This window comes from Mus musculus, chromosome 4 (assembly GCF_000001635.26).
Source record: "Mus musculus strain C57BL/6J chromosome 4, GRCm38.p6 C57BL/6J".
Lineage (NCBI taxonomy): Eukaryota > Metazoa > Chordata > Mammalia > Rodentia > Muridae > Mus > Mus musculus.
Window position 1 is genome coordinate 141879291 of NC_000070.6, and position 21063 is coordinate 141900353.

The following is a 21063-nucleotide window of genomic DNA, read 5'->3' on the forward strand; positions in this document are numbered from 1 at the left end:
GAGGCTGAGCGAGTGAGAGCCAACTCTGACGCTCTTGCAAGTGGGGAGGGAGCTAAGCAGACTTAGTCATCACTGATAGGGCTCTTTTCTGACTCCCACATTTACTTGTATAACTGTCTCCTAGGGAGGGATGAAGTCTTATTAAGAAAACAACAGCACTTTGAAAAAGAGAAGGGATGTGCTGGGAGATGGCTCAGTGGGTAAGAACAGTTTCTATGCAAGCATGAGGTCCTGAGTTCGAATCACAAGCATCCAAACTTTATATATATATTTATAGGAAGATGTGGCAGCACACGCTTTTAATCTCAGCACTTGAGGGGCAGAGGTAGGCGAATTTCTGAGTTCAAGGCCAGCCTGATCTACATAGTGAGTTCTAGGACAGCCAGGGCTACATACAGAAACCCTGTGTCAAAAATAGTCCCTAGCACTGTGGTTGGTAGAGGCAGGAGAATTACTGGGGGTTGCTTCCAGCCTATCTCAAAGATCAGTGAGGATCATTTCTCATGGAAATAGGGCATGATAGCATGATAGAGTGAGTCAATTAATGTCTTCCTCGTGAGTATATGGGTACACCCCTTACACACATGCACACACATATACACATGCACACTTGTGCCTGCGTACACGGAAAAGACAGAAGGAAGAAATAGGGCGTGACCACTGGGGGCACATTCCAGAGTCTGACAGAACTGGGTGGTCTCATCAAGCCCTGAGCTTCTGGGGGAATCAAGAAAGGGATTAGTGAGGCCTTCCGAGATAACCCTGGGTCAGAGCATGCAGCCTAGAGCATGCGCCTAGCACTCAGGAATGCCAGGATACTAATTAATCATCAGTCATCAGGAAAGCCTCATAAAGACCTCAGTCATCAGGAAGCCCCAGATGGACCGAGATGATGCTTAGCCGTCAATGTCCAGGGATACCATAAACACTCACTTGAGGCGACGGGGTGATGGCAGGGGAAGGGAATCTTAATCTTTCTCTTCAATCTCTTACAGCATCTGGAGGCCATTCAGTGGGGGCAGTGAAGGTAGGTAGTGGCTCCTGAGGCCCCGCTGCCTGGAGCAGGAAGAAAGGGAGGTAAATATGCAAAGGGAGATTATGAGTTGACCTGAGGTAAGATTTCATATTATTTGCATATGGGTTGGGGGTGTAGCTCAGTGATAGAATGCTTGCCTAGCATTTGTGGGTCCCTGTGTTTGATCCTCAATATTCTAAGATTTAGTTGTGGTTGTTTTTAATTGCATATATCTGTGTGCATGTGCATGCATATATGTGTATGTGTGTATGTATGTATATGTGCGTATATGTGTATATGTGTGTGTGTATGTATGTGTGTGTGTTGGTGGTTGTGCTGGGTTGGTTTTTTTTTTTGTCAACTTGGCGTAAACCTATCTGGAAGGAAGTGACCTCAACTGAGGAATTGCCTCTGTGAACCAAATTCCTGGAAAGAAGCTGTGCCCCGCAGAGCCTGATTGGTTGGTTAGTGTTACAGTTCTCTGAGGAGACTGGAATGTCGCAGTTCCAAAGGCTACTTAGTTACTTCACCTTGGGCTAGTTCTAGCTCTCAGGAACAGCCAGACCATATGCCCACTCCCACCCCCACCCTGCCCCACTAACGTCCTGTGACTGATACATGAAAATCTTTGGGAATCTAGTAACTTAACAGACTACCAGCTTCCACCAATCCAAGAGCTAAGAATGCCATCAGACAGCACCTGGAGCCTATGGCAAACGCCAATCTCACGGTACCCGCCTCTCTGGTATACCCACCGATGTATTTTGAACTAGCTGTAAAAACTTCATGATACGGCTTCTACACTGGAATATAGAATTTGGGGGTAAACTAGATCTGGCCTCGGGAGACAGAGGCAAGTAGATCTCTGCCTTTGAGGCCAGCCTGGTCTACAAAGTGAGTTTCGGGACAGCCAGGATTACACAGAGAAGAAACCCTGTCATGAAGAACCAAAATAAATACATAAATAAATAAAATTTAAAAATAAACAAAACAAACAAACAAACAAAAGAATTGATGTGGGAGAGTCCAGCCCGCTGCCTCAGATCCTGCCTCTGGGTTCCTGCCTTTCGTTTCTTCCCTTCTTGATGGATGGTAATCTGGCCAAGGAAGCCAAATAAGCCCCAGCAGTAGACAGTGTACCAGAACAATGGCTGTGGAGGGTGTGCCACAGTGCTGCCTGGGAGGCCAGAGGACAACTGTAGGAGTTAGTTCTCAACCTCTGCCACATCTGGCCTGGGGACAGAACTGAAGTTAAGGCTCTGACAGCAAATTCCTTTGCCAGCTGAACCACCTCACCAGCCTCCAAATGCTGTTTTAAGTCATAGGCAAGTTAATGTCTCAGAGTCCGCAGCCATTTCCTCTGAATTGAACGTCCCTTGCGTCCCTTGCGGGAAGGAGGGGAGGGACCCAGAAAGTAAACAAACCTGGAAACAGGAGATTACACAGGGCTCCTCCCCAGGGCTTGGAGACCTGAAACAACTGGGGAGGAATGGGGATTCCGACCACCTGCACATCTGCCTCCAGGGTGCCTCGCCCTCCAGGAGTGTGTCTTTCCTGAGTCCTCACCTGTGTGGGGGTGAGTCCTCCATCTCACTCCGGTAACTCCCCGTAGACTCATATGTTCCAGGATGGACTTAGCGTACTGATTTTTTCAGACTGTCATCTGTTCCTGTCTGGGTGAATAGATGTTTGTTCGTGCAACAGTTAGTCATTTCAAATCCTTTAAGATGATGTGTGTATGTCTGTAGGGAAAAGATACCTTAAGCCCAGCCCTTCTGGCACTGGAGTGCCCTTCTGGGCTCCTTCCAAAGACGGTCCTAACATGGGCATAAGACTGGGACTTTCATTCTGGCAGTAGCTACTCTGGGAAAACAGTGTCCTGCTGCTTGCAGATAAAAAGGATAGATTTGTGAAGTGTGCCGGACACTGGGTGTGGCCCGGGATCCTTTCCTGTTCTGGGCTACCGGGAGACTGATGTGGGGCAAGAGTAACTGTGTTGGAGTGTGAGATCCACTGGACCCCACAGAGTAAACTAGGAAGGTTACAGCTACCCTTACCCATCATGAACTATTGATGAAGCAGCTGATAGAGCAGCCCTGGCTGCCTTTGTACCCCTCTCCCTCAGGCCCAGCGTAGTGGCTAGTCTAGCTTACAGGGAAGGCACGGGATATATTTGTTCATGCTCTGTGATACCCTGAGAAGGCTGGGGACACATTGGATATTTTCTCAATGTCCCCTCTAGAGCATCCGGTGGCCCACTTTTAGGTCTGAAGGTCACTGCCAAGAAACAGAAGCTGCCGAAGTGACACCTCTGAACCCACATGACTCGACACAAAGCTCACAGGAATGCAGAACACAAGCTTCTCAAGTGTCTGTCCCCTGTTGTCTCTGAGGGAGTGACACTGGCATCAGATAGGGGTTCGGGCAGTGTGACACGCTGGCCTTTGGGTTATCGCTGTAACCCGGAGGTTATTTAAGTAGCTCTCTGCTCAGCAGACAGAGTAATAATAGCTAGGAGGTCTGGAAGGCACTGCGTGTGGCCACAGCAGGGGCACCTGAGAATGTAGGACACCGTAGAGTTAACACACAGTGGACCAAAGCAGGCATAGGTGAAGTTAGGTGAAAGGGGTAACTGGTACTTGGGACAAGCTATACTCCCAAGAGACTAACGGAGGAAGCAGGTGACTCAGGCAGATACCAGGAAGCCCAGGAGCTGGAGGCTGCAGGCAGCATTCCTTCAGGCTTCGTGGGGGGAGCTGCTCTTCCAGGCCATCAGGCAGAGCGTCTGTGCGGATGACTCACTAAGAGCAAAAGCAATACGGAAGATGGTTAGGGCCCATGCTTGAGATCTCACTGGGATGAGGTTGGAGGAACATTGTCTATGGTGTGGTCCCTGTAGAGTTCCCTGGTTTCTCTATGCACCCCAGGCCAGTCTTGAACCCGCTATAGAGCCTAGGTTGACCTTGAACTTTTGATGAGTTCTTCGCTTCAGCCTCCCCTATCCTGGGATTACAACCTTGCGCTGCGCGGTCCAACCCTGGTCTCCCGGAGCTCTTGAGAGGATTATGCTCTGTGAAGCATTTGGTGCCACCACTGTGTGTGACACTCAAAATGCTCTCCATGGGCCTGGCGAGCCGGCTTGTATGGGAATGAGCTTCACACATGAGCAGAAGGACCCGAATTCAGTATTCTTAGGACTCACTTGAAAAAGCCAAGCAGGGAAGGAAGTTCATGTCTGTTGTCCTAGGGCTGGAGTGGAGACAGGAGGATGCCTAGACTTCACTGGCCAGCCAGTCTAGCTGAATTGATGACTTTGGGTTAAAGGGGAGACCCTGTCAAAAAGTTAGGATTGAGGCATATATACAACACTGACTGACCTTCTGGTCTTCACCCATCTCATGGTGAAGACAGTAACCATGCAGCTACCTGGTGGCTACGCAGTCGGCCGTGTCCTTAAACACGTTCATCTAGCCTTGAGGATAGTTTCGCACAAGGACTCGTAATTCTGCCCAGTTTTAAAAAGTTTTATTGAAACACATCCATGACCATCCATTTACCTACTTGCCCCAGAGACAGACTTAAACAGTGTTCACAGAGGCTACTAGGCTCAATCCTCACCAATCAGTGCACAAACAGCAGGAGCCTGGACTTCACTAAGTAAAATGGCAGACCGAAGAAGTCTAGACTCTGACACTCACTGTGCCACGTTGGGCAAGTTACTTACCAAGGACCCTTCCTTTCTCAGGCAAACCAGGAGCTGTGCACAGAGGAAGTGAGATCATGCCTACACTGTCCGGCAAATGTCTGATGGTTCGAAAGGATACTATCAAAAGTAGTTACTAGCCAGGCGTGGTGGCGCACGCCTTTGATCCCAGCACTTGGGAGGCAGAGGCAGGCGGATTTCTGAGTTCGAGGTCAGCCTGGTCTACAGAGTGAGTTCCAGGACAGCCAAGGCTATACAGAGAAACCCTGTCTCAAAAAACAAAAACAAAAACAAAAACAAACAAACAAACAAACAAAAAAGTAGTTACTATTGTTAGTTATCAAATTCCTAGTGCCAGGAGAGGGTCATTGCCGCACACGGCTCTCGAAAGAACACCCAGCCTCAGACCCTGAGACCCTGAGAAAGCCAGAAGAGCATGCGGTCACCAAATTCACTGGGACATACCCCCAAATCAACGATTCCAACTTCCTTCGGTTAAAGTAATAGATCAGAGGGCTGGAGAGATGGCTCAGCAGTTAAGAGCACTGACTGCTCATCCGGAGGACCCAAGTTCTATTCTCGGCACCCACATGGTTGCTCACGACCATCTGTAACTCCTCTGCAGGCTCTCTTCTGGCCTCCACAGGCATTGCATGCACACACACGGTGCACAGATAACCGAGGCAAACACTCACACACATAAACTTTAAAAGCAGGAGATTATAATGTGAAGGAAGCAAAGGCCAAAACCAAGAGAGCTAGCACATGGTCACCCCAGGCCCATAGCATGATCTGCCGCCTGACTGAAGACTAATTGTGTCTCTGAAAATGTGACTTGCCGGTCAAAGGGAAGCCACTTCTCTGATGACAAGAGCCCAGTGAGACAGAAACAAAGACTTCTGCTCTGGAATCTTGGGGTCTTAGGGAGGGAAGCTGTTTACGGCGAAGGTAAGATGAAACTCAAAACAAGCAACGTGCAAATGGCTCTGTCATGGGATGGAGGCCTGGCTATGGATTCCTGGGGACAGATGGGGAAAGAAAAATGTTAAAAGAAAGGAAGAAAGAGAGAGAGAGAGAGAGAGAGAGAGAGAGAGAGAGAGGAGGGGAGGGGAGGGGGAGGGGGAGGGGAGGAGGGGAGGGGAGGGGGAGGGGAGGAGGGGAAGGGAGGGGAGGGGAGGGGAGGGGAGGGGAGGGGAGGGGAGGGGAGGGGAGGGGAGGGGAAGGGATGGAGAGGAGAAGAGAAGAGAAGAGAAGAGAAGCAAGCAAGCAGCCACATAAGGTCATGAGCTGTCCCAAAATAACTGGAGACACTGAGAGGACAGATGTGAACAGCACATCTGATGGAAAGCAGGCCGGCTTGATAAGCTTTCCTCACTGCCTGGCCTCCTGCTCAGGAGGCCGGGTGCAGGAGGAGAGAGAGGACCGCGATTAGCATCTGCAGGGTTTTGGTTTCCTCAGATCTTGCCTGTATTGCTCTCCCTTCTAAGCGCCCCCACCCCCACCCCAGAAGCCACAGTTCTTACTAGGATCATGCTTTGGAATGAAGATCTGGAAGCTATTTTTTTCTCCACCCAGACAGTTCATGATGCTGCTTCGGCAACAGCAGGCACTGGTGATGCTACCAAGTTGTGAGAGAAGGTCCCTTAGCTGCAGAGTCACGATTCTGAGCTTCCACGCGAGCCAGCATCAGCAAGGCGCAAGAAGATGTTTGCCAGAGCTGCTTTGGGAAGAGGCAGGAGGGGCTGGAGGTGACTTGCTTGAGTTGGCCATAGCCCACCTTTTCGTGTATCTAAGGCCAGGCTGCTGGTGTGCCTCAGAGCCACTGTGCGTGTGTGCGTGTGCATGCGTATGTGTGCGTGCATGTGTGTGTCTGCGTGTGTGTGTGTGTGTGTGTGTGTGTGTGTGTGTAAGAAAAAAACACTCTTGGGTTGTCCAAGCCTCTTCTGTGTCACTTTCTATTCTCCTCTCTAGCTCATCAACTTTAAATAACTTAACTACCTTCCAGAGTTTCTCCTGTGTTCAGCCAGTGGTGGTGGTGTTGGTGGTGGTAGAGGTGTGTGTGTGTGTGTGTGTACATGTATGTGCATGCACACAAATATGCATGGGTATACCTGTGTGTGGAGATCTGTATTCAACCTCAGGTGTGAATCTGTTTCTTGAGACAAGGTGTCTCACTGGCTTCTAGAATCCACTGATTAGGCTATCCTGGCTAGCTAGGGAGTCTAAACAGCGATCTGCCTGTTTCCCTCAACTCCCCCAGTGCTGGGACTAGAAATACACATACAGCCTTTTCATGTAGGTTCTGGGGACATAACTTAGGTGCTTGCCTACAAAGCACTTTAGTGACTGAGCAATCTACCCAACAGAACAGGGGCATCTCAAATGATAGGAAGGGTCCCAGTGAGAGCCCAAGGCAGGCTGTGGGGCCAGCTGGCCTTTAGAAGGGAAAACTAGGATCCCAGAGTGACCTAGAAGCAATGTAGCATTCCCCTGCCGCCAGCTGGGAATGTCTTCAGCCTCAAATAACAGAAGCACAGTGTGGAGGAGTGAAGAGTTGGAAGCCCTCCCTCTACTGGCCCTGTCTGCTAACGGGCATGAAGCAGGTAGAGACCAGGAAGCCACATAGGGGGGGGGGGGGGGCTTGCCTTTAACAGCTGTTCCTTGGAACCTGTGGCCATCGCCTTGCCTGGCCTCTAGGGATGATGGGAGAGCACTCTGGGCTGCCACTGGCTCAGCCAAGGGCCTCCCTAGACTGAGTTTCTCAATCTCCCTGCTCATCAAGGGTGACGTGCTTCTCTGCAGTGGTGTGAGGTGTGGGTATTGGGCTGCCTCAGCCTCCACCCACTGTCTGCTGAGTGGTCTCACTCACGGTTGAGAGCCACTTCCCTGACCCACTGCTCTGTCAGGAACCAGACATGTAAGCGAGGCCATCTGTAATCATCCAGGGTGGACAGGATAGACAGCCTGCCTTGACCTCATGAGACATATTTGTTGTTTTATGTCACCAGGTTGTGGGTGGTTTGTTCCACAGCAGACAGACTATCTGACTGTGCTGGCTTCAGTGTGTGGGGACAAGCAGTCCAGAGGGAGGCAACCCTCTGGCTTAGAGCTGAGGGATGCCACCGTGTCCCACCAGACCCTCTTCTGTTCTACTCTATTGTCTTTGAAAGGTGGCCTTTGTCTTTTGTTTCAGAAGCAAAGCTCTTCCAGGACTCTGACTTCTATGTTAGTGTCTGGCTCTGTACAGTACATTCTAGCTGCAAGGGAGGAGAGAAAGCCAAGACATTAGCTTTTAGCCTATATTGCAGAGGAAGGGAATGACCATGCTGCTCCCCAGTGTCTTCTGTCTGTCTGTCTGTCTGTCTGTCTGTCTCTATCTACATCTATCTGTCTGTCTATCTATCTATCTATCTATCTATCTATCTATCTATCTATCTATCTATCTATCTATCTATCTATCTACACACACACACACACACACACACATATGGCTTTGACTTTCCCTTCTGGAGGATCAGATCTTCCTCTCTGTCTCTCTGTCTCTCTGTCTCTCTGTCTCTCTGTCTCTGTCTCTCTCTGTCTCTCTGTCTCTGTCTCTCTCTGTCTCTCTCTGTCTCTCTCTGTCTCTCTCTGTCTCTGTCTCTCTCTCACACACACACACACACACACACACACACACACACACACACACACACACACACGGGAACAGGGCTGGCCCTGGGACTGCATTGTCCTCAGCTCCAGCTCACGAGTGAGCTGAATGGCACCTCAGGATCCACTCGCAGATGCCAAGGCCAGGGGTGCTGATGGGCTTGAACTGGGAGGGAATGGATCAGATTGGTTACAGCCATCCTCTGTGTCTAAGGATGCAGCAAATCTGGTGTAAGGTTGCTGCTCGAGGCAACAGGTGTCAGGAAGTAAGGTCAGTTAGAAAGGTGAGAAAGAAATGTTACCATGTCTTTCTTCCCCTCCCTCTCTTCCTCTCCCCCTCCTTCCCTCCCCCTTCCCCCTCTTCCCCTCCCCCCTCCCCTCTCCTCTTGTGGTGCTGGAGAAGGAACACAGAGCCCTGTACATGCTAGACAATCACTCTACTACAGAGCCACATCTCAGTGACCAAACTTTTTTCTATTTTTCAGACAAGGCCTTCCCATATAGCTCAGGCAGCAAGCCCCAGCAATCCTGTCTCTCTTCCCTCTGTTACCGTGTTTGCAGTAAGTGTGCAGATACACCTAGGTTTTTTTATGTGGGTGCTGGGATTGAAACTCAGGTCCTCACGTTTGAGCACTGATCCATCTCCCCAGTCTCCCCCTTGTTGAGACAGAATCTCATGTAGCCCAGGCTATCCCCACACTTGCTATGTACTTGAGGATGATCTTGACCTCCCGCCCCCACCCCCCCCCCACCCCCCCCCCCCCACGTCTGGAGTGCTGCAACCAGGCATGGCTCAGGTCATGAAACAAATTTTGAGATTTTTTTTTTCAAGAGCTTTTAAAAAAGACTTTCTTTAGAAGCTATTGATAGGTTGTGGTGGCACAGATCTTTAATCCCAACATTTCTGGAGGCAGAGGAAGGTGGAGTTTGAGGCTGTCTACAGAGTGAGTTCTAGAACAGCCAGGACTACACAAAGAAACCATGTCTCCAAAAATTTTTTTCCTTCCTGCTTCTTTCCTTGCTTGCTTCCTTCCTTTTTCCTTTCCTTTCCTTTCCTTTCCTTTCCTTTCCTTTCCTTTCCTTTCCTTTCCTTTCCTTTCCTTTCCTTTTTCCTTTCTCCTTTCCTTTCTCTTTTTTCCTTTCTCTTTTTTCCTTTCCTTTTCCTTTTTCCTTTTCCTTTTTCCTTTTCCTTTTCCTTTTTCCTTTTCCTCTTTCCTTTTCCTCTTTCCTTTTCCTCTTTCCTTTTCCTCTTTCCCTTCCCTCTTTCCCTTCCCTCTTTCCCTTCCCTCTTTCCCTTCCCTCTTTCCCTTCCCTCTTTCCCTTCCCTCTTTCTTTCCCTTCCCTCTTTCTTTCCCTTCCCTCTTTCCTTTCCCTTCCCTCTTCCCCTTCCCTTCCCTTCACTTCTCTCTTCTTTCTCTTTCTCTTTTTCTTTTTTGTTATTCTGTGTGTGTAATTTCCTGTGGAGAGGGTGTCAGATGCCCTAGACCTGGAGTTACAGACAGCTATGAGCTGCATTTGCTGATAACTAAACCCTGATTCTCTAGAAAGGAGCCAGGGCTTTTAACCACAGAACCCTCTCTCCAGTGCCTCACTGGCCTTCGTAAGATCAAGTGAAGATCACCTTACTCACCGACTTTGGATATGCCTCTCATGGCATAACACATAAAAAGTTTTTCTCCTAAATTCCCCCAAATTTTGAACAAGCATAAAGAATACATTTGGTTTTATAATACACGACGGTCGGCTTATTATCAATTTGAAACAACCTAGAAACACCTGGGAAGAGAACCCCAAAGAGGGATAGATCATCTACATAGATTCAGTCTACAGGCATAGCTATGGGGCTTTGTCTTAACTGATGTTAACTGATGTGGAAAGACTCAGCCCACTGTAGGTGGCTCCATCCCCTAGGCCTGGGTACCTGAGCTGTAGGCGAGTATAGAAGTCAAGCTGAGCACAAGTGAGTGAGCACGCACAAGCGAGTGCTCATTTCTCTCTGTGGGTGTGATGTGACTAGCTATTTGAAGTTCCTGCCCTGACTTATGATGGGCTGTAAGCATCACACTGGTAAAATAAATGGAAATAAACCCTTTTTGTGCCCCAGGTTGCTCTTTGTCTGGATTTTTTTTTATCACACCAACAGAAATGAAATTAGAATAGAATATGAAAATATTTTATTGCAGATTTAACAACAATAATAATAATAAACCAGTTTGCTTTGTGCCTTTTCACCTCGGTATGACAGGGCACAAGAGGAGAACTAAGGTCTCTGTAAACATCATGGGGATGGAGCGTGTGTGCTTTGGTGACTGGGTCCTTGGTCTCTTCTGTAACCAGAGGCTGGGAAGGCTAGGGTCATCTTGGTCCAGTAGAATGGACAATGTGACAGAATTAGAAACCAGGCTTCCAGCCGGGCATCATGGCACACACTCTTAGTCCCAGCTCTTAAAAGGCAGAGGCAGGCAGATCTCTGTGATTTTGGGAACAGCCTGGTCTAGAGAGGGAGTTGCAGGACAGTCAGGCTACACAGAGAAACCATGTCTTGAAAAACCAAACAAAATAAAGGAAAAAACAACCAAAGAACCCAACAAAATGAAAGCAGCCTTCCAAGCCCAGTTTACTAGCGAGTGACTGTAGATAGGCCAGCCAACCTCTCTGGACTTCAGCATCCTGATCTGTGAGATGGAGCAAATCAGGGCTTGGGGAAAAGGTTGATAAATGTTTTGAGAACTACAAAGGGTCACAGAAATGTCGGTCAGGATTACAGAAGTGACAGAATTGATTGGCATTCTAAATTTATTATGATAAACTCAGATATAAATTCATTATACTGTGGCCAACGGCTTGAAGCATCCCTGTTGCCCCATGGCTCCAGCTGGGTCTCTCTGGAGCTCCTTAGAGGAGCCAGAACTTGGGTGCATCATAACCCACATGTGAACAACTGCATCCACAAGCCGAAGGAGTCTGGATTATAGACATATTCTTTATATATGTGCATGTATATACATACATTTATGGATAATTTTTAAAAGTCTCCTCCTTATACACTCCAAAGTTCTATGGAAAATATTAATCTAGAATGCAAGGCATCCAAGCATCCATCTTCAACACATCACAAAGGTCCCTCAGTACTTGTTACTGGAGAGTCATACCGACTCAGGATCGCGTGAAGCCCTGGGACAGTGTGTTTTCTAGTTCTTTCCTCCGGGTTTAACAAATGAAAGGCTCTGGGTCGACTTGTATGCCTCCTTCTTTGTCTCTCTCTCTTGGCCTGTCTTCAGGGTGGCTTTCTTGGCTCCAGCCTTCGATGAACAAAGAAGAACACACAAAATTTGTCAGTGCAGTCAGAGCCTCAAATGGCCTATGCAATTAAAAAAAAAAAGATTTACTTTATTTTTAGTTATGTGTATGTGCGTGTCTGTCTGTGTATGAGTTACACGCATGTGCCGGTGCCTGGGGAGGCCAGAGGTGTCAGGTTTCCCTGTGTATCACAGGCAGCTGTGAGAGGCCTGACTTGGATGCTGGGACTCGAACTCAGGCCTCCGCCAGAGCGGTAGGAGCTCTCAAGCAGTGATCATCGATTCCAGACCCCTGTGCAGCTTTTGCTTGTGAACTAAAGTGAGAAGGCAAACACATGTTCACATGAGCAAAGCAGTACAATTCTCAGTCATTACCATGTTTCTTGGGGATGAGCCTCATGCTTCGATGCACCCTTCCCAGTAAGTGGGACTGTGCTCCTCTCTCCCCTGTCTACATCGGATGTTTGAAACCGGGATCTGTGTGCTAGGAGCTACTCCCTGGAGCGGAGCCTCCTACTCCTGGGGGTGGCGTTTCTCCCTCTGAACTGTCACAGGTCTGGAGGAGGTGTCCCATGGCTCTGATGGCTTGGCAGGCTCTCCAGGAGAGCCTCAATCCTGTCTGACTCCTTCTCCCTTAGATAGCAGGGGACACCGTAGTGACCACAGGACCGATGCTGCTCCAGGTCACAGCTGGGCTTCTTGGACAATTGACCTCTCCCAGGATTTGGGGTTTATGGGCTCTGAGGTTTTTCACTTGCTTTTTGTCACATGACTGGGAAGAGGCGGTCTGCAGAGATGTGGTAGTGGACAGTGTGCATGCGTGACATTCTCCCGTGTATGCATGCTCCGGTGAGTGTGTGCGTGCATGCATGCGTGCATTGAGTGTCAACAGCACCCAGTCCTCTCCCTTGGTTTATTCAGGAGGCCATCTCTCTGTGTATCTGCATCTCTCCTCTTTTCGAGTAGGTAACCGCCTCTCCAGAAGACCTCTTGCTTGCACATGCCCCTCTCTGTTCCACGGATACGTCAGCCCTTTGAGTTCCTGTCTAACAGGGTGCATGCTTCCTACTGTCTCCTATACGTTTGTGATTCAAACCGTCAGGATACACGTACACCCAAGTCAGGGGGGGCTTGTGAATAATGTGCGTTTCAGCTGCCACTATACATCCCCCCACACCCCATTTTCTCCATCTGTCACATGGAGACCAGGCTGTGGGGTCTGTCTTTTTTAGAGACGGGTGGAGTCATTCTGGGAAGGTCTTTTTAACATTACATTTTATTTATTTGGGTGTGTCTGCGCATGTGTGTATACGGCATGATATGCATTTTAGTCAGGGGATAACTTGCGGGAGTGTTATTTCTACCTTGTGAGTACTGGGGACTAAACTCGGGACCTGAGGCTTGGTACCACCTGCTGGAACAAGCGGGGCTACCTCACAAGTCTCTGGAAATAGAAAATCCACCTCGTGCGCTCTGTTCGCTTTAGGACAGCTTTGAAATAGGGGCAGATGGGAGCCTTACGAGTTTGTTTTGTTTTAAGTAATTTTATTACTTGATCTTGTGAGTATTTTGCTTTTGTACAAGCCTGTGCACCGCATGCATGCCTGATGCCAGATACGGTTGGAAGAGGGTGTGGGATGTCCTGAATCACAGACAATTGGGAGCCACTATATGGGTGTTGGGAATTGAACCCAGGTCCTCTGCAAGAACAACAAATGTTCTTATCCACTGAGCCAACTCTCTAGCTTCTTGTTTTGTTTTTGTTTTGTTTTTAAAGACAGGGTATGTAGTCCAGGTTGGCCTTGCCATAGTGAGATAGCCCAGGCTAGCCCTGACATAGTGAGATAGCCCAGGCTAGCCTTGAATTCCCGATCATCCTGCCTATACATCCCAAATGCTAGGATTGTAGACATGTGCTATCTGCCACCCCTGGCCGTTGTGTTCTGAGAGCCTGCATTCAGAATCTGTTCAGGGGACGAGAGCCTGAGATTGGTGTAGCAGGCCACTCAGCCACTATTGACCTGACAGCCAGGAAGGAAGAAACCAGGCAGCAACCAAGATTGTCTTCCTTCTGAGAGCTGTCTCCTTCCTGCTTCTTTCTCTGGGTTTTTTCAGTAAAACTGCCACCTGCAGATGGTTCCCAAATGTCCCCGCCTCAACCTGTTATGGCACCAGACTCAGAAAGCTCTGCTCACTAAAAATGGAGCCCCAGGTCCAGGCGGTGCCACCCCCGTGCCTGCCATTTATGTGGGAAGAACGGACTTTTTGTTACCTGTTTGGCTTGACAAGGGAAGGCAGCCTGTCCATTGACCAGGGAAGAAGAGGTAGACTTTGGACACACTAACAGGAACAGGAAGGGAGGAGCCCTGGCAGAGCTAATCTGAGATGGCCTCCAGACAGACATCACCCAGGTTCAGATTAACATCTTTGGGATCACAGAACACACCCTAAGGGACAGAAGCCAGTCTGCAACAGTGCAGCCCAGGTGGAAATTATACACCAGGCTGCCTTTTTCCGGCAAACCGCAAGGCCCAGCCCATTCCCAAGCAGCCACCGGTGCCTTAGCTGTCTCCCCACAGACCTCCATTGCCACAGACTGGGAGGGACCCCTTGAAAGAGGCTCTGGAGCTCTGCCTGCTGACTTTTGCTTTCAAAGTACTTTGACCAAAGCAATTATTTGCACTGTATTTGCTTAACAACGAATAGTTCCAAGGCTAAGCCAGGAAGGCAAGTTTTTATGAGTGTTTTGGTCTAGCTTTCTTGTCAATCCGTCATTTATTGTCATCCCTGGCTAACATGGTGGATGTCTTTCCTCACCCTTCTCACATACATGAAAATGTTATATATGGTATTCATGTACACATATATGTATTATGCATGTGCACATATGTGTGTGTATATATACATGGCTGTGATAAGGAAGTTTGCATTTTAGATCAGGGATGCCTAACCTGTGCAGATATATGTATACATGCATGTGTCTGTATATGTGTGTGTGTTGCACATGCGTACATGCATGTATATTAAACTCAAGTGTGTGTGTGTGTGTGTGTGAGAGAGAGAGAGAGAGAGAGAGAGAGAGAGATACATACATAAAGAATTCATGTCTGCCCCTTTGGAGTTGGCATTGCCCCTTTGGAGTTGGCATTGCCCCTTCAGGGGTGCATGGTTAACACCCACACTTGTGTCACCTGCCACATCCCAGGCTCTCTGCTCATATCTGGTCTATCCTAGGGTGGAACCTCGTGGTTCTCCCTTCCTACCTCACGTTCAGCAATATGGTAGCCCAGCCTAGGCAACCAGCAAGTCTCTAGGAGATGGATGTCTTAGGGCATAGGAAACTAGATCACTTTGGCATACATCCTGCAAACAATCACAAAAGACTGCTGGCCACCAGGGAAAGAGAACCGGCCTGTGGCATCTTGGAGGACAGAAGGCAAAGGCCATGGGGCCCCGATAAGAGGAGGCACTTCCAAAGTATTACGAGGGACTCATGAATGGGCAAGCCTGAGGAGACTTCACTGTCTCTGTCCCTTTCCGGGGCACACTGACTCTGTCTCCTCCAGGACTCCAGGCATTCGAGGGAGGGGACCCAGCAACAATTTGCAAGAAATCTGGAACAAGGCTGACTGTGCCCTGGCGTCCTAGACCCCAAACCTTGTATCGATGCCTTGGTGGCTGGAAATGGGACCGTTGTATTCCCAGCAGAAGTGTGCTTTGTCCCATTCTCGGCAGCTCAGAGCACACCTGACATTCTAGGATCTCCGTGTCAGAGAGATGTGCAGTTCCCAGTACATCCGGGCCCTCTAGATATCTCTGTCCCCTTACAACTTGAGGCCGTCCTTAGATAAAACCTAACCGCATCTCCCCCGTTTATGGATGAATGGCAAGCATCTTCATAGTACTACTTTACAGCGGGCGAAGGTCTCAGATCTAAGGGACCCCCCCCCACCACCACCACCAAGGGCACTCTCTGTTTTCCCAACATCCACCACTGTCTAGCTTTAAGATAAAGATATTAAGGAAGAAACTTTTGATCTTTAAAACTATCCCTGATGACTAAGTATGGTGGCACAGGCCTCTCCTAGGGAGACAGAGGCAGGTGGCTCTCTGTAAATTCAAGGCTAGCCTGGTATACATAGTGAGTTCTGGGTCAGCGAGGTTATGCGGTGAGACTCTCAAAAAAAAAGTTTTTTATATGGAATATCTTGGTTTTTTTCCCAATAATAATTTTGTTGATTCAGAATAATGTCTCTTTCATGGACCCAAGGCACAATAGAAAGACAGAAATTCTGGGGGCATGAAGGGGTTAGGGGAAATCTCACCCAAGGGTCTGAAGCCTCTCACCAGCAGAGATATAAGAATTCCACCACAGTCAACGTTTACTATCGAGGCTGCTGGCCTAGAGTCAATATTCCGTTCACGTATAGTTAAACCCTGAGTGTGTTTGACCCTGGGTACGGTCTTATGCTTTCCCCAGACCTTGCCCCGAGACTCTCAAGCAAAAGTTAACCCTATTAACAGCAGGATATCCCGCCCTCCTCCATAGGTTAGCCTTTCACCTTATCAACTGTAGTCCTGTCATTATCTTTTAGGGACCACCCAGTGATAAGACTGTCAACCCAAGCCCCACCCAAAATCCTGTGTGTGACTATATCATAAGTCATAGGGAGCGCTATGCCTCTCCTTGAGGAGATGCCCACAGTTGGGTATGTCTAACATCCTTCCGAGCGCCTCTGTTTCTCCCAGCCCGCATGCTAAAGCCTGTATGAAAATATCTTGAGTAAAATCTGAAACCTCCAACTCTGCTTTATAAACTGGCCTGTCCCGAAATGCTTTGCGTCACTGATGCCGCGAACCCTGGCTTAGCCTGAGTCGTGATCCCTGAAGCTGGGGAGCTCCTCGGGCTATGGAGGGTGACGGGCACTGTGCCTCCTTCATCTGTGCCCCCCCCCCCAAATACTGACAGATTTATCTCCTTTCTCATGTGCAGAGGAAGTGCGTCTAGCCACAGGCTTCCACAAGCTCGCCTCTGCTTTCCGCAAGGCAGAGTGTGGATTGGGGCAATTCCAGGAAGGGCTGGATCACAGCTGTGACGCTTCAGTATATTTAAAATGTCATAGTCTTGATTCTCAGCTCTTTAAAAAAAAAGAATATTTTAGGTGATGTTCCCGCAGAATTTGAGAGAAATGCTTACCCAAGCTGTGGTACTTGTACACTCTGAAAGGCAGTAAAGAATATCCAAAATCTCCTACCTATGCTGGGCTCCATGGAAGTCTCTCCTCATTAACTGTGTGGATGGAGACTCACAGTCTCTGATCCTCAGACCCCTCCTCTGTGGGCTTGGATGACCCCTGCCCCGGAAGTGAATGAGCTGTCATGTCATTCCATGCCCCACACTACCAAACGCTTGGTTCCCAGCAGATGTGAGGAACTGCTAACATATCGTTTCCCTTCTCTCTGGCTCACCTGGACACTTGAGTTCTGCATCTTGCTCTTGACCATCTCAACAAACAAGCGTCTCTTTAACACAGAAAAGACAGCGACGACGACATTTAGTTTAGACTTGTACTGCCTTCTGGGCCCAAGACGGATGGGCTCTTCTCTATGTAAGATTTACTGATTTGGAATGTTGGGCCCTTTGGGGGGTCGGGCAGGGAGTGACATATGGCTTGCTGTAGGGGGTGCTGTTTTGGGGGTTCATTTGCTGCTCTGGGATCTCTGTTTAGATCCTAGCTAGGAGGAGACTGGCAGGCTGAGGGGTCTCGCAGGAGGCAAAATGACTTCTGCTGGCAGCAGGCAGGGCCTTGCAGAACGGGAGGGCAGAGGGTGTAGGTGTCCCTACCATATAGGTGTTACAGAGACCACAGTGGCTACCCTGTTCCTCAGGTATTGCCTGTTGGGAAGCCCTCCACACCCCAGCCTGGCTGCTCTGACTCAGAACCCCACTGTCTTCCAGACCCTACACCTTAGGGGTAGAAAGGCCGGAAGAAAGACCCTTCAGAAGTAGAGAGGGTACCATGGTGACAGAGGGAGCTGCGGCTTCCTCTTCGGAAGTCAGCAGGTAAATGGAGGGTCGGCTAGGGAAGAGGGAATTCCCAGAGAGCTCTGAAAACCTGTGCCTTACAGACACTCATGCCTTCAGGGCTCTGGGTGTTAGCAAAGGAGGAGAAACTGGGTAAGCTGTGAACCAGGAGCCCGAGTCCTTCCTACGGGGCCTGAGAGGCTGTGGTTTATGGATGGATGGTGGGTCTTGCATTCCTGTCTCGCAAGTTTCTCAGAGAAACTAGAAATCCAGCATACTGAGATAGTACTTAAAAAGTAAAACAAAACAAAAAAAAGCTCTCCCTAAACAAACCAACAAACAAATACCACCGCCAAAGGCTCAAACCAATGAGCCGCTCGCCTGAGCCAGCGGAAGCCCATCTGTGGGCAGCTGTTCCTGACAGCTGCCTCTGAGCCTCCCGCCCTCCTTGGCACCAAGCTGGTTGGTTGTCTGTCAATGCTCATTGGTGGGCTGCCAGGGAAATGGTGCCCAAGTCCATTCAAACTTCATAATGGGAGCACATCTCTATGAAAATATATCTCCATCTCATATTTGGGACATGCTTAGACTAAATGACTATGTTGTTTATCTGAAATTCAAAAGGCAGAGGGTGTGGCTCCGTAGTAAGAGTGTTCTTCCAGGAGGCAGGGGGTAGTGGGGTCCATCTCCAAACAAGGAGGAAGAACAACAAACAACCCCCCCCATCCTCCCAACCCCCCCCCTCGTGAAATTTAGATGTACCTCATTTCACTTTTCCCTCCTACTGGCAACCCCACCTGGCTTTCCCTGACACCCAGTGATTGGGGAAAGAGGGAGGGAGGGAGGGAGGGAGGGAGGGAGGAAGGGAGGGAGGAAGGGAGGGTAGCAGTCTCCTGGGAGGGCAGTGAATGTTCCCCAGTCTCTTCCAACCTCTCAAAACAACTGTCTTTGAGGAACTCTTTGAGGCCTGTATTTAGCTGACAGTTGCCCTCTGGGTATTTTGTACTAAGAAGGCCTGGAGCTTGCAGCTGTTCACTGTTTACCTCAGGGCTGGAGAGGTGGCTGATAGGAGGAGAACTATTCAGAGCGCTGCCGCTCAGTTCCCAGCATCCACACTGGAGGCTTAGGACCAACTGTCTGTAACTCTAACCCCAGAAGGTCCCAATATCCCATGCCTTTCTCTGGCTTCTGAGGACACACACACACACACACACACACACACACACACACACACACACACACGGCAAACCTGGCTTAGAGGAAGTCCTAGGTATGGAACCCAGGGTGTTTCACTTGCTCGGCAAGGAGTCTACCAGTGACCTGCAGCCCCCCCAGGCCTTTGCGTACCTTCCTCTTGCCTTGTTTTCTCCTCTCTCTGCAGCAAACCCCTTTACCCAATGCGTACGTAGACTGGGATATAAGTAAGATACATGAAGGAAGACTGGGATATAAGTAAGATACATGAAGGAAAGGAAAGCTACTCTGGTTAACGAGGGCTGGAGGTGCCGAGTCACGGGACCCAAGGACTCTGAGAAACCCTAGCTCGCTGCTCCCGAATCCATTTGAACGAAGGTCAAGTGGTGGATAGCTGAGCCCTAGGAAGGGCAGAGTACGAGGACAACAAGATCTACTCTCAGGTGTGACTCAGTGGACACTGTGCTGTCTTGGGGGAGTGCTCTGGATGGTCCCTGTTCTGAGGACACTGGGGACAGCTCATACACTGTATTTGGAGGACTCCGTGAACTGGGGACCAAGTTGGATCTCTGTTTCCAACAGGGTGCCAGGGTGCCAGGAAGCCCCGAGTCAGAGGAAAGCCACCCACACGCAGGGATGAAAGCTGCCAGAGTCAGTCAGGAACATTCACCTCCATTCCGGGTTTCCACTTTGTACCCCCTAACCCATGCACTCCATCCTTAGGAAAGAAGTCTTGGGTTCCCCACTCCCTCCCCTCTTTTCTTTTCTCCAAATCCTAAGCCATTTGGTGTCTGAGATGTTTCATTTCACTGGCCAAAAGTGCCCTGGGACTTCCTTCATTTGGGGGCCCTGAGTTAGAGAGCCGGGCTGGGAGGCAGTGGGCGGGGCTGGTTGGGAGGATGGGCTGGGGGTGGCCCACATCTCTGGGCAGGTGGGTTGCGGTTCTTGCCCAAGGCTCTCGCCCTTGCAGGGACAGGCTACTTTGCCAGCGGCTGCCTGATTCCTACCTGCTTCTCATTGTCTTTGAAGGGGCTGTAGGACATGTTTCTCTGCTCCGGATCCTCTCCTCGATCCTGAGTGAAGAAACCAGGCAAGGGGGGAAGCGTTTAGTCTGCCCTTACCTGTTCTAGTCTGGGGCTTAGCTATGGGGGCTTCTGGGAGATACTATGGTTCACTGCCCCGTGCTTCAGAAGTGGCCTGCGGGAGGGTGGTTTTCTCTACACTTTTTGGTCATTCACTGTGCCACTCTCCCTGTATTTATATTTTTCAGCCTTCTGTTCCTGAGGCTCCCCGTCCATCCCCACCTGACATATCTGATGACTTCTTAAAAACGTCGTTTATTACATTTGTTTAGTTATTTAGTGTCTGTGGGAGCCGTGAACTCATGTGGAGGACAGAGGACAACTTGAGAGAGCCCATTCTCTTCTCCCTTCCACTTTGTGAGTCCTGGGAATCGAACTTATGCCGTTAACGCTTGATAGCAAGCAGATTTACCCAAGGAGCCAACCGGCCCAACGTCTACCAGTTTCTACTCTTTGGCCACGGTGGGACAGAGCCGAAGAAGAGCTAGACAGCACTGGGCCCAAGGCAATCTTTGAAAACAGTGAGTTAGAATAAGGATGTCAGTGATAGCCAAAGGCATCATGGGATATCACGGGGTGTCTCTCTTGCTTCACACCCGTGCTCCTGTTGAACTAAACCCTGTGGGCCATGCCGTTTTTTTTTATTCGCACCCCAAAGACAAGAGATCTAAATCAATGGCATGGGAGGGGTAGGGGGTTTCCAGCCTAGCTGAGACCACTCCTGAAAGCAGCGACCAAACCTCCAGGCTGGGATTTGACAGGCTGGAGCCTGCGAGGGAGTGAAGTTTGCTCCCCTGGCCAAGGAAGCCACTGACAGCAGCTGTTCTCACACTTCCAGCCCCGCAGCAGCCCAGGGAAAGGGCTCCCAGCCTTCTCAGAGGGCAGGTCCCGAGTGTTTAAAAGCTTTCTATTGAAAATTCCCATCTGAGCCATTCACGGAAAGTATCTGCTCTATCTTGGCGGCAGCCCCAGCTGCATTCACCAGCGAGAAAAGAATGCTGGACAAAAGAGCTGCCAGCTTCCCAGGAGCAGGAAACAGCCTGGGGTGGGGGGGGGGGGGGACTGGGCTCTCGGCTGGGGGTGGGGTGGGGGAG

The 21063-nt window shown here is 49.6% G+C and overlaps 1 protein-coding gene and 2 long non-coding RNA genes across 22 annotated transcripts in view; 1 reads left to right on the forward strand and 2 right to left on the reverse strand.

Moving 5' to 3' along the window:
* Positions 1 to 393: 393 nt before the first annotated feature.
* Positions 394 to 6330, reverse strand: Gm46874. 4 transcript variants are annotated; one of them, XR_001784482.1, is made up of 3 exons: positions 6242 to 6330; positions 2582 to 3816; positions 394 to 1056 (listed from the first exon to the last, which is right to left on the reverse strand). It is a non-coding gene; the product is annotated as a predicted gene, 46874 (long non-coding RNA). The 4 variants fall into 4 exon arrangements; XR_001784483.1 differs by lacking the exon at positions 6242 to 6330 and adding an exon at positions 4218 to 4921; XR_001784485.1 differs by lacking the exon at positions 6242 to 6330 and having other exon boundaries at positions 2582 to 2688; positions 3714 to 4921.
* Fhad1os2 lies at positions 1991 to 20998 on the forward strand. Of its 2 annotated transcripts, none has more exons than XR_003955162.1 (5): positions 1991 to 2591; positions 6294 to 6466; positions 17151 to 17277; positions 19075 to 19330; positions 20158 to 20998. It is a non-coding gene; the product is annotated as a forkhead-associated (FHA) phosphopeptide binding domain 1, opposite strand 2 (long non-coding RNA). The 2 variants fall into 2 exon arrangements; XR_390920.3 differs by lacking the exon at positions 1991 to 2591 and adding an exon at positions 4982 to 5666.
* Fhad1 (forkhead-associated (FHA) phosphopeptide binding domain 1) overlaps positions 11140 to 21063 on the reverse strand; it is a 124698-nt gene continuing 114774 nt past the window's right edge. For 6 of the 16 annotated variants that reach the window (XR_003954977.1, XM_017320274.2, XM_030253617.1 and 3 more), the window contains 3 exons: positions 19895 to 19960; positions 17138 to 17191; positions 11140 to 11671 (listed from right to left, as the gene is read on the reverse strand). Coding sequence is in view for 15 of the 16 variants with exons in the window: in XM_017320274.2 (XP_017175763.1) it covers positions 11561 to 11671; positions 17138 to 17191; positions 19895 to 19960 (231 nt within the window). In the remaining variant the exon portion in view is untranslated. Of the gene's footprint in view, positions 11672 to 11788; positions 11983 to 17137; positions 17192 to 19894; positions 19961 to 21063 lie in introns of those variants that run through there. The other 10 variants (XM_030253621.1, XM_030253625.1, XM_017320279.1 and 7 more) reach the window with 7 other exon arrangements.